General features: G+C 37.4%; 2 protein-coding genes across 3 annotated transcripts; one reads left to right on the top strand and one right to left on the bottom strand.

Annotated features, from left to right (window-relative positions):
• Positions 1-449: 449 nt before the first annotated feature.
• LOC109244725 (vesicle-associated membrane protein 727) lies at positions 450-6392 on the top strand. Of its 2 annotated transcripts, none has more exons than XM_019411863.1 (6): positions 450-632; positions 1358-1627; positions 1719-1923; positions 2032-2152; positions 5939-6001; positions 6081-6354. In XM_019411863.1, exons 2-6 carry the CDS (start codon positions 1438-1440, stop codon positions 6222-6224), a joined length of 723 nt encoding a protein of 240 aa, XP_019267408.1. In that variant the 5' UTR covers positions 450-632; positions 1358-1437; the 3' UTR covers positions 6225-6354. The 2 variants fall into 2 exon arrangements, with proteins under 2 accessions (XP_019267408.1, XP_019267407.1); XM_019411862.1 differs by having other exon boundaries at positions 499-632; positions 1410-1627; positions 6081-6392.
• A 5163-nt stretch (positions 6393-11555) lies between these two features.
• On the bottom strand, positions 11556-12367 carry LOC109244722 (F-box/FBD/LRR-repeat protein At1g13570-like). The gene is made up of 2 exons (XM_019411859.1): positions 12045-12367; positions 11556-11952 (listed from the first exon to the last, which is right to left on the bottom strand). The coding sequence occupies exons 1-2, from the start codon at positions 12365-12367 to the stop codon at positions 11556-11558; spliced, it is 720 nt and encodes a 239-aa protein (XP_019267404.1).
• Positions 12368-12793: the final 426 nt, after the last annotated feature.

Here is a 12793-nt window from a genome sequence, read left to right as displayed (position 1 = left end):
TTTTAGTCGAAGGTCTTTTGGAAACAACCTTTCTGCTTTCCAGGGTAGGAATAAGGCTGCGTACATCTCACCCTCTCCAGACCACACTTATAAGGTTCACTGGGTTTGTTGTTCTCGTAGTCATTCAAGTTTATGATTTTGAAGTTTGATACTTCATTGACACTTATCACTCCACATGATCCCAAGATTCAGATAATAATTACTCACGTACACACATATTAACCTTTTGTGAAAAAAGAACATATTTCTTGATCTTTTATGGCTTGTTTGGATGATTGTTATGTATCGTATTGTATAATATTGTATTGTTTTGATGTATATTAAAGTCCAATGGTTCAAATTTCCAAAAAAGCCCTTGTATAGAGTGGCATCTTATTCTTCCTTTTGCCGTGTCAGCGTAATTTAGCTTAATCGTATGTAAACCGTCTACCAGTTAATCAAATGCATTAATACAGTTTGGTCCCAGACTTATAACTTCGACTCCTCGACTCCGTCGCTGTTAATTAAAGAGTAAGAAAAAGTCCTTTCCACGTTTTCTAAACCAATCTCCCCTCACGCCTTCTCTTCGCGTCGAAATCTGAAGCTCCACTTCAGTCGTGCTCACTAAGCAATCACAATTTCTGCAACCTCAGGTTCTCTATACATATGCGTGTGTTTATTTGTTTCTATAATTTTTGACAATTTCAGCACGAATTGAACAATATTGGTGAGGATCTGATCGGAAGTTTTGACAAGTGCAATTATAATCGTGTTCCTACGATAGTTAATTGGAAATTATTGATTTTCGTTTTCCGGATTATAGTTGTAGATTCCTAATTAGATTGTTGAAGTTGCTTCGATTTGACTGTCGGTTCTTATTTGCAATATGCGCATCTTTGATTTTCGGCGTATCATATACTCCCTCCATTCGTTCCAATTTTTGTGGCACTGTTTGACCAACGCACTGAGTTTAAGAGAGAAGGTAAGATTTTCAAAACTTCTGGTCTAAAATAAGCCTAACATTTGTGTGACTAAATCATTAAAGGTAAAATGAGAAGATTAAAGTTAAATTATTTCTAAATATGGAACTGTGTCTTCTTTTTGGGATAACTAAGAAGAAAAGTGTGTCACATAAAATTGGACGGAGGGAGTAATATTCACCTCTCCCCTATTTTCCCCTTATTATCTTTCCCTTTGGACTCCAGAAATTGAGGTCTTTGGTGCATACAAGCTAGGGTTTCTGTTGATAGATGTAAAACCAATGCTTGAAGCCCATTTGTTTGTTTGTATTTTGAACATAATCAATTTAGTGTGAAGGCTGACGTGATCATTTTAATCTCATGGAAAAGCTGATTTTTTTGTGTCCATTTTTTGTCAGATATTTGTATATTTCATTAAGGGATCAGCTTGGTCTTTTTTTGTAATCGCAGTCATCGACATTGGAGTTTGTGACTGAAAATGAATCCAAAAGGTTTGATTTATAGCTTTGTTGCGAGAGGAACTGTTGTTCTAGCTGAGCATACACCTTATTCAGGGAACTTCAGTACCATTGCTGTCCAGTGCTTGCAGAAGCTTCCTTCAAATAGTAGCAAGTATACATACTCATGCGATGGTCACACCTTCAACTTCCTCATTGATAGTGGATTTGGTATTTATTCTTCTTATAATATTTGATGTTGTATATAATTCATTTCTAATCAACTGGATTCTGACTAGTTTTCTACCAATACATTTTGCAGTCTTCCTAGTTGTTGCTGATGAATCAACTGGAAGAAGTGTACCTTTTGTCTTTCTTGAAAGGGTTAAGGATGATTTCAAGAAACGTTACGGTTCAAGTATTAAAAATGATGGTGATCCGCACCCTCTTGCTGATGATGATGAAGAAGATGATGATCTATTCGGGTATCGTTTTAGCATCGCGTACAATCTTGACAGAGAATTCGGGTATGTGTATTTATTCCTTTCACTTACAAGTAAAATATATTTGTAGACTTGGTATAGGGTCCAAAATCAGCACATTTAACTTGGATTTATTTATCCTTAAATTGCTAGGCCAAAACTTAAAGAGCACATGGAGTACTGTATGAACCATCCTGATGAAATGAGCAAGCTCTCTAAGTTGAAGGCTCAAATCACAGAGGTCAAAGGAATAATGATGGACAATATTGAGAAGGTAAAGTTATATTATCTTTCTTCTTTGACCTCCTTTTTCTTTCCCTTGGTGTCGGTGAAACTTATTTTAGGTTGGAAAGATGGGATAACGAGTGGGATTGGGACTTTTTTTTTTTAAAAAAAATAATGTAAATTGAGGCGTTTCACCAGGGGATAGGAAAAGAAAAAGAAGAGGGGTAGGAAATTTTTATATAGATGGCTAGCAAGTAAAGTCTTTTTTTGTCCTTGAATCCTTCAGTGAAGGTCAATTTATTTGGTTTTGACCAATTCCTAATAAATTGACTGGGAAGGTTATTTGTCTTCCATTCTCCCAACTGGGGAATTAAAGTCTTGAAGAGTTCCTTTTTTAAAAGGCCTTGAAGAGTTAACCTGGAAAAACCTATTATAAAAGGTGATTATACTTTCAGTTTTCTCTTATATAATTGTCGAATGTGTTGGTCCTCTTAAAAAAAGTGGAGCCAAGAAGGTAGTGTGATTGGTTATGTATTTCCTCTTTTGAGCTTTGTAGCCAGTTTTGGTTAGTAAGGAATACTTCCTCTAAACTTACACCCCACCCTCACCCAAAAAGAAGGAAAAAAAAGTATTTTGTTGGACGCTTTTTGCATTCCTATGGTGAAATAAGTCTATGGTTGTGGTCCATATTTTTGATGATATATAAGAGAAGGTCGCCTCAAGTGGTTTTCTTATGTCTTATATAGAATTCTAACTGCACCATTTAGTAACTAAACGCTATATTAGATGGTTGAAGGTGCTAAAAGGAATGTGATAGACCTAAAATACACAGGAACAAGTTACCGCAGCAGACCTATAATCTCTACTTAACGATAACAACACCAAAAATTATGCTGGTGATGATCAGCATTTTGCATGAAATAGGGAAAACCGGGTTTATTATTACTCCATGTAATTGTCAGGAGCAGTTACAATCTAGCTGGTAGTTTTTTTTTTGAGAAGGTAACATACTGTATATTAATATAAAGACTACACAAAAACTGTGTAGTCACCCATAATTACATAGGAGAGGAAAAAAGACTCCTAATCCTTGGTCTTCTCACAAGGAATCTAAAACATCAAAAATAGACTCATGTTCTTCTAAAAGTTCTCCTTTACACCAAAAGTAGAACAACAGTAGACACTTCATTTCTTTTCTTCTGGACATGATTATACTTGTCTTCAAAACATCTCTGGTTTCTCTCTTCCCAAATTGTCCACCAGATGACACTCCTCCATCTCTCCTTCTGATTGGACAAATTACCATCTCTATTCCAGCATGCATTGCACTTCTGGAATTCTTCTTGGCATAGTCCACATAATGCCCCTTAAGTTGATAAAAATTCTCCATAGTTGAGCAGTCAACCTGCAGTGTAAAAAGAGATGACTACTTGTCTCTCCCTCCTCTCCACACAAGTAGCATTTAGAGCATAACTGATATCCTCTCTTGACTAGGTTGTCCCGTGTCAACTCTGCCTCCTTTGCCAACAACCAAGTAAAGCAAGCAACTTTATAAGGAATTTAACTTTCCAAATCAGTTTCCATGGCCAACAACCTAATTCATGGAGAGGCTGAATTCCTTATAAGCTGATCTAACAGAGAACTTACCAATTTTATTTCCTTGCCAATTCAAACAGTCTTCAGAGTTTGAGATCCCTTTGAGCTGGTAGTTTTATTATTACTCCATGTAATTGTCAGGAGTAGCTACAATCTAGCTGGTAGTTTGACTATATGTAACAGTTTGTTGTACATCATCGGGAAATTTCAGTGCTGTTTTATTTGTAAAATCTTTACCTTTTCAATAAAAAATAACATGACACAATGAAAACAAAGGGTGCATATAGGCTATACATATTGAGTAAGGTTAGTTATTGATGTTACAGTTATATTTTGTCTCGTGTTTTATAACAATCCAACCAACTAGTGATATTGTCTGCTCTGGGCGTAGGCGCACATGGTTCTTTAATGCGTCACTATGGTCTATGATTTGTTTTATTATATATCCAGCATCTTCTGTGTTTTATCAATGTAGGATTTGCCTGGGATTTTACATGCACTCCCTTTAGAAACTAAGTGTCTTCCACCATTGTCATAGAGATTGGGATTCGTGTATGCTCAGTTGTGAATTTCCCCACCACCTATCTTAATAATGAGAGACTTGCCTAAGCTAAATTGAACGTTGAGGTTTGCCCCATAATCGCCCAAGGTTGCACGTGCAGTGGCTCTGCCACCGACTTTGTGTTTGGGTTTACGGATTTCTGATACTTCATTGATAAGTTCAGTGGTTTTGAAAAGTATGAAGAAACTGTAAATTGGGGGTAGGTAGGGAAAGTTGAACATCTTAAATGCTGACTTTTAATAGTGAATATGTTTGTTTTTTGAAAGCGATACCTCCTAGGAAGCTGAACACCAATTTTATGTTGTGTTTTAAATCTTAGTCGGTTTAACATTAAGATTAGTTGGAGTCCATTTGGGCAGTTGTCAGACACCAACTAATTGTGCTCTCTTCCTTTCCAAATTTATTTTCTTCAGCTTCTCTTTACTGTATTTTGCATATGTATTATGCAAGGAACAGATTTCTAGTGTCCTTGTTATTAGATAGCCCAGGGATGTAGAATCAAATTAGAAAATAGTTTTGAAAAGGGTTGAGAAGAACAAAAAGTTCACCCAATCAATAGTGAGCTAAAGCTTTTGTGACACAAACCTGGTCAGAGAAACTTACACCATTGGGGTTTTTCAGATTTTGGTGCTAAAGCTATTTCAGACCTCATTTGGTGTAGGTATGCAATATTTCTTTCATATCTCTGGATAATTCATGTTTTCAATGTCTGGCTTTGCAAAGAGCCAATTTGTTGTTTACTGCGCACAGACAGACCACCCAGTTTCTTATTATCCAATTGCACTTTTGCCTGTATGATGCTAACAAACCCATGTTTGAGAATGTCATACTATGTAAAGGCATGCGTCCACTACCTTGTTCTGGAATCTATTGTTCACAACTCCTAGACGCCAGCTCCCATGTCCAGATGTGGTTCACCTTCCTACTTTAGCTGTTATTGCAAACTGCAGTCTTTTCTGTGCTAGTAACGTCAAGTTTGTTCATTGCTTAAATAGAGGTACTAATAGGTTCACTTCATAAATTATCGTAACGGAATTAATAGATAAATATCCTCATAATGATGGGTCTTAGGTTCTGTGTGATAAGGAATGCTGTTGAAGTCACAGGACAGAGGGTGAGTGGTTAGTTGAAAATAAGAGGTTGCCTCTTTTTGGGAGAATTAGAAATGAACGATAAGCATACTTTACCCAACGGGGATTCAGTTAGTCTGCTTTTGCTTGATTAGTTTCCGACCACTCCATATGAAGTGGCTATTTTTCTTCTTGCTTTTGGCTAACCTTTTAAGAAGGAAAAAATATCAAGTAATGATTATGTGAATCAAGTTTTTGAGAAAGGTAAACTGGAAAATTGGGGGTTGTCTTAAAAAATCACTGTTAGTAAAAGCACCCAGGGGTGTAGCCTAGAAGTCAATAAAGTGAGAGGAGAACAATGAGGTCTAGGTTCAAATTCTAGCGGAGGCAAAATACACTAGGTGATTTCTTCCCATCTGCCTCTGCTTTGTTGGGCAGGGTTACCCGGTATCTGTGCATGTGAGAGTTAGCAGGTGCCGGTGGAATAGTTGAGGTGCGCGCAAGCTGGCCCTGACACCACCATCATCCAAAAAAGAAGTTGTTTCTTTGTAAGTTCTTTGCTTCTGTTTCTGGCCGAATTTAGGTTAAAAGACATTTTCTGTTGCAGGTTTTGGATCGGGGTGAGAAGATTGAACTGCTAGTGGATAAAACTGAGAACCTTCAGTTCCAGGTATGTGTTATTTTACCGACTCTTTGCCTTGAGAGTAACCTTTGTGATTGTGCTGACTGGCAAATATGAATGTGCTCAGGCTGACAGCTTTCAGAGGCAAGGTAGGCAGCTTCGTCGCAAGATGTGGTTTCAGAACCTTCAAATGAAGCTCATGGTTGGAGGTGCTATTTTAGTTTTCATTATCATTGTTTGGCTTTTTGCTTGTGGAGGTTTTAAATGTTAAGGTATTGTGACATGATTCACTTGGAATATTAGTAGTGTACAAAACCTTTCTTGTAAATGTGACTACCTTGAACAATGTTGCTATGCTGTTTTGCTGAATTAATATGGTACCGTACCTACTATTGTATCTACGTTTTTTCATTAATACAAGCTTTAATCCTTATGTGTGTGTAATTAGTGTGATAATTTCATTAATCGACTATAAGGATTGGCTTTATTAGCTACTCTGCATACATCGCGTACAGGATGGTAGCTCCTTCCCTTCTGCCCCTCAGAGAAGCAAGAACTACTACTAAATCAGAAGGAATGTATAGGATTAGAGTCTGGTCTTTTAGCATTTAACCCTTTTATGCCATGGATTTTGATATTCAAAAAGCGATTACTCGAGGAGGTTTTTCTTAAACAGATTTTTGAGTGGAATACGTTGTGAGGTATGTACAGAGAAAATTTGTGTATCTTAAACACGTTAGAAGATATTTGTAATATTCGTTCTTCATATCTTTTACTGCTTATTGCTGTTCTAAGAGGGTCATTGTTATATCTTTTAATTCCTAATTTTTGAATTCTCTTTTAATTCCTAATTTTTAGGATCTGACAGAAACATAGTAATCTATGAGAAAGGTAGAAGGGGAAAGAATAAAAGAAGAGCTCCTAGAAAGATAACCGACTCAGATAAAAGGATACAAGAAAAGTTAAAAAAAGGCACCATAATCATTCTAAATTGGGATCCTATGAATTCTTTGTATATAGTCATCTTCACTTGGTAAGGGAAGAAACTATAGCCGGGAAGTCATATTTTTTTTTATTTTAAAAAGTGTTTCGTCAAGCATTTAGGTGAAAACGGTATTATTAAGTAGTCACATATTGTAGGTTCTATTTCTCTTTTGAAACACACCAAAACGAGAGAAGCAGAAAGCTAAGACTAATCCAATCCACATATTACACAGTCTGTGAGATAAATAGTGAGTGTGAGTAATATTATAGTGAGGTATCTAAAATAAAGAGTATTATTACTTTTAAAGTTGTAGTAGTTTTTTAACACTATTAAGTTGTAATATTATAGTGGTAATATTGCTCTACTTGGGTATTGTATTTTATCTTGTTAAAAGATTTGGTATCGTTATTATTCTCTTATGTTATTGTAATTTATCGTGGATATTGTTCCTGGGCGGCATATTATATATTTCCCAACATGAACTACTAAGGAATTGTCAGTACATAACTGGAGAGATTTAGTAAAAGCCAAATTATCTCACCACTTTCTAATAATTTCTACTATACCAGCAGTATTATTTCCCACATTACTTATGAAAAACGCTAAAATTTTGTAAGTGAATCGTTATTTCTCTAACAAGTTTTCAATATTTCAACAATGTTAATTGTTCTTATGTTTAATCTGAGCTCTGTACTCGCAATGTAGCAATACTACGCTCTTTTGCTGCCCTTGCTAACTATTTAATTGTGTAGACAGTGCGATGTAGAATCAATCAAGCTAGAAAATAACTTTGCATTAAAGGCTGAGAAGAACAAAAGGTCAAAAGATGTAGCATATATATGCAACTAGACACAACAAGACACAAGAAATTATGAAACTTGTGCATAAAGTAAAGTTATTGAAGTGAAATCTTGGACTTAGGATGCATTTCTTGAATACGTCAACCATCTTTGATGCATCTTCATCTTTGAAAAGATAGTTTCGCAGCTCCTGCTGCTCCGAACATGTAAAGTTTTCCGTTTTGACTTCCTTCAGCTTATGCCTCCAACAATATTTCAAAGGCAAATATGCACAACATGTTTTCTCATCTTCATATATAAACTTCAGTTTACTCTTCAAGCCTAGATTACTTGGAACAAAACATAGCGTGTCCAGTTGAGGAGAAATCCAAAGCAAACTATCAAGAACGTCCAAAACTGAGTAATTATCTGCATAACTTCTAAATTTTATACGCAAGCAATCAGTATCATAGAGTGGAGGAACCAAGTTTTTTCTCAAGTCCTTGGGTATAACTATATATCGCCTTTTCACTGTTGCACCATAACTGAATAGCCTTTGAATGCTTGAAGTTTCCAAGAAATCTCACGAGCTTAGAGTACCAATGACTATCAAGTTTTTTTCCCACTTCCAAGTAGAGATAAACTTTTAGCAAAGGTGAAACTTTCAGTTTGAGTGTAGGCAGCTGATTAATACAAACATAAGTGAATCTGTAAGGAAACAAGATATGATATTCAATTGAACTGAAGGGTAACACTATATTATCCTCAATCCTTAGGAAAACAAGGAGAAACAGTGAACAAAAAATGAAAAAACAAGAAAAGAGAGGTCCCAGACTGCTACAAGGTAGCTAATGAAATAAAAAAAAAGCAAACTTCATCCCCACCTATTCTAATTGTTGTTGCTGCTATATATGCTATTCCTTACCAAGCAATTCTTGTCCCTTCTCTAACGGCTTGACAGATAGAACATTCCCTTTTGGATTGGGGACCACGTAGTGGTCCAAATGACTTGGCAAATGCCTCTCTCTAGTACTGCGTCTAGGTACTGTTGGAGTGTGCTGCTGATTCATTACATTGCCGACCCCATGAAGATGAAACCTTGCCCTCAAGGTTCTGATTCGGAAACTTCTGCAGAAGAGCGTGAGTATCCTCCCAAGTTGCATCAGAAGCAGGAAGTCCAGACCATTTGATAAGACATTGTGGAACCTGATGTGCTCCCCTCGAAATAGTGCGAGTTCGCAAGACATCTTCAGGTTGTAGTATCAAGGAAGAAGACTGATCCAAAAGGTCAATAGGGGTGACCTGGTGCGATGGATTGCCCAGACACTTGCGGAGAACAGAAACATGAAATACGGGGTGAATTTTGGAGGATGAGGGTAGTTCCAACTTATAAGCAACTTCGCCAATGCGTTGTATAATTTGAAAGGGACCAAAGAATCGTCTGCTCAGTTTGTTATGACGCTGCAGACGGATGGAGAGCTGACGATAGGGACGTAGACGGACATAAACCCAATCATCCACTTCAAACACAACCTCTCGAGGACCTTTATCCGCATAAACCTTCATACGCTCTTGTGCCTGGATTAAATTTGCCTTTAATATAGCCAAAACCTCATCACGCTGGCGAAGAGAAGCAGCCACGACTGGATTAGTTAAATTATCTTTGACATAGCGTGAAACTGTTGGTGGAGGACGACCATATACTACCTCAAAAGGAGTTACTTTAGAACTATGGTGATAGGATGTGTTATACCAGAATTCTGCCCATGGTAACAAAGAAAACCAAGCAGTTGGTGTATCAGCGGCGAAGCAGCAAAGGTACATCTCGAGACATTTGTTGAGAGCCTCGGTTTGACCATCTGATTGTGGGTGATAAGCAGAACTCATAGCCAATTGTGTCCCCTGAAGCTTGTGGAGTTCACGCCAGAATTCAGAGAGAAACAAGGGGTCCCTATCCGATACAATAGTGACTGGAAAACCATGGAGGCGAATGAACTCCTGTACAAATACCTCTGCTACTTTATGACTGGTGAAGTTCGTGGGCAAGGCAATAAAATGGCCGTATTTGGACAAACGATCCACAATGACCAAAATAACAGTGCGACCATGGGAAGGAGGCAAACCAGTAATGAAATCCATTGAAATATCTTCGAAGATAACCTCTGGAATTGGCAAAGGTGAAAGCAGTCCAGCAGGTTTCAAATTTGAGTCCTTCATTTGCTGGCAGATTTGACAAGTCATGATAAAAATTTTCACATCTGTCCGCATGCTATCCCAATAAAAATTNTCAATATTTCAACAATGTTAATTGTTCTTATGTTTAATCTGAGCTCTGTACTCGCAATGTAGCAATACTACGCTCTTTTGCTGCCCTTGCTAACTATTTAATTGTGTAGACAGTGCGATGTAGAATCAATCAAGCTAGAAAATAACTTTGCATTAAAGGCTGAGAAGAACAAAAGGTCAAAAGATGTAGCATATATATGCAACTAGACACAACAAGACACAAGAAATTATGAAACTTGTGCATAAAGTAAAGTTATTGAAGTGAAATCTTGGACTTAGGATGCATTTCTTGAATACGTCAACCATCTTTGATGCATCTTCATCTTTGAAAAGATAGTTTCGCAGCTCCTGCTGCTCCGAACATGTAAAGTTTTCCGTTTTGACTTCCTTCAGCTTATGCCTCCAACAATATTTCTAAAGGCAAATAATGCACAACATAGTTTTCTTCTATCTTCTATATATAAACTTACTAGTTACTTACTTCTAAGCCTACGATTACTTAGGTAACGAAAACAANCAACCACATAACTGATGAGCCGGTACATCCATTGATACCAATATCTGGCGTCGCCTTCAAGGAAGAATGAACATTGGTTGATGCGTTCTTCGTCGGAAACATTGTAGTGGTCGAAATACTGATGGACCTGGAAAATCCAACTCTCCGCAGCGTTACCGTCGCACTTTGGCAATTCAATGGCTCTGTCTCTGCGAAAGTGATTAGAGGGTCGTTGTTGTTGTGGTGGTTGAGTGACGTTAAAAACTGGTGTCTGTGGTGATGTATGTTGCTTATATCCAGTTTGTTGTTGCGGTATCGATGATTGACCCAACATAGAGGAAGAAGGGCTAGCAGCGAGCGGCACCGGCGTCGGAGAAGGAGCTCTCTGAGAAGCCATGTGCGCAACAATCTCCTGAAGGGTATTGTGGATGGAGTCCAGAGCTTTGGTGTGAACAGCTGACACCTCTTGGAGGTGTTTCACAGCTTCATCCAAAGATTTCAACCGAGTATTGTGTGCACCGTCACCCATTGTAGAAGGAGGGTCAATGAAAGCACCAAATGTAAGGAAACAAGATATGATATTCAATTGAACTGAAGGGTAACACTATATTATCCTCAATCCTTAGGAAAACAAGGAGAAACAGTGAACAAAAAATGAAAAAACAAGAAAAGAGAGGTCCCAAATTGCTACAAGGTAGCTAATGAAATAAAAAAAAGCAAACTTCATCCACACCTATTCCAATTGTTGTTGCTGCTATATATGCTATTCCTTGCCAAGCAATTCTTGTCCCTTCTCTAACGGCTTGACAGATAGAACATTCCCTTTTGGATTGGGGACCACGTAGTGGTCCAAATGACTTGGCAAATGCCTCTCTCTAGTACTGCGTCTAGGTACTGTTGGAGTGTGCTGCTGATTCATTACAGAAACTTCTTAAGTTAGGAGTATCCAGTTCAATATTAATCAGATTACAGCAGAACGATACATCAAAAACCTCAAGTCGGTCACTTGTGATCTTGATTGTCTTCAATCCATTGCATCTCCATAGGTGCAAGCTTTCAAGGTTGGGTAGACTGGAAAACATGACCTTCGAGATACAATCTTTTCAATGCTTTGCAAGCAGTTATATCAATGAAGGTATTTTCAAGATTGGGTGCCACAATATTAAGCATCTGTAATTCAAAAAGACGAGTCAACCCAACCCTCCTCAGTTTGCGTAAAGTTCTTGTAATTCGTAAACTGAATAGTCCGCGGCATTCATTTAAAGTTAAATCCTCTAAGTCATTGCAGCTTTCACATAAAACTCGAATAAAATGCTCGCCCAAAAGTGCCTTAGAGAGGTGTAACATTCTCAAAGATGAAAACTTTATGCCATCGGGGGGCAATTGAAGCTTAAATCCACGTAAATCAAGAATATTTAGGTGTTTGGCAGCAAAGATAGCTTCAGGCAAAGTGCTGCAACCAGAGAAAGGTGTATCTGGTGCATCTACACTTAAAATCAACTCTTTGATGCTTAGCCCTACGAGTGTCTCAATCCAATTATAGACCATTCACTAGACGGTAATGTTAGCCAGAACTTTTGTACAGAAATCTTCTGCTGCTGCCGATTTGCTATAATTTGATCCACAATATTCACAAGCTCTGTTATGTTTTCTGATTGTATCCAACGGTCATCATCCCCTTTATGATACAAAAAGTTATAACCAAAGTTTAAGTAAGAGAGAGAAGTCCAAGCACTATAACAAGTCTTAGACAATGTACTTAATTGTGCAGCTTCTTTAGCCAAAAGAGAAGACATAATTTTCTGCAAAATTGGTTCTGGCAATTTGGATATGTAATCCACTGCTGCATCCACACTTTTCTCTTCCATCCTTCTCAAAAATATTTTGACACAGAATCTATGGCCACCTCCAAGTTCTCAGCCTTGCCGAAGAGAATATATAAGGAAATATTTATGTTTTTTGTCTTCTCCCAATCCTAGACGCAGCCTTAACCAGTTTATAAATACCGAATGCTAAAAAGGAAATGTTATGAAAAGAAAAGTTTCTCTTAAGTTTCTGATTGTAAGTTATAAAAGGAAAACTTTTTTTATATGTAGGGTACGTTGTGTTTTGCATCTTTAGTGTGTGCTTTATTTTGTGATTTGCAACCTATTCTGTTTTGTTAATTAATATATTCGTTTCTTTCTTTCTCCTCACAACTTCCGCAAATTGCCACCTACTTTTATTTTTACTCATCTTTATTAATATTCTCTTCCATTTCTTCTCGGGACAATTTCATATTAAAACAACTGGGC

The sequence above is a fragment of the Nicotiana attenuata genome, unplaced genomic scaffold (genome assembly GCF_001879085.1).
Source record: "Nicotiana attenuata strain UT unplaced genomic scaffold, NIATTr2, whole genome shotgun sequence".
Taxonomy (NCBI): domain Eukaryota; kingdom Viridiplantae; phylum Streptophyta; class Magnoliopsida; order Solanales; family Solanaceae; genus Nicotiana; species Nicotiana attenuata.
This window is presented reverse-complemented; position numbering and strand designations above follow the sequence as displayed.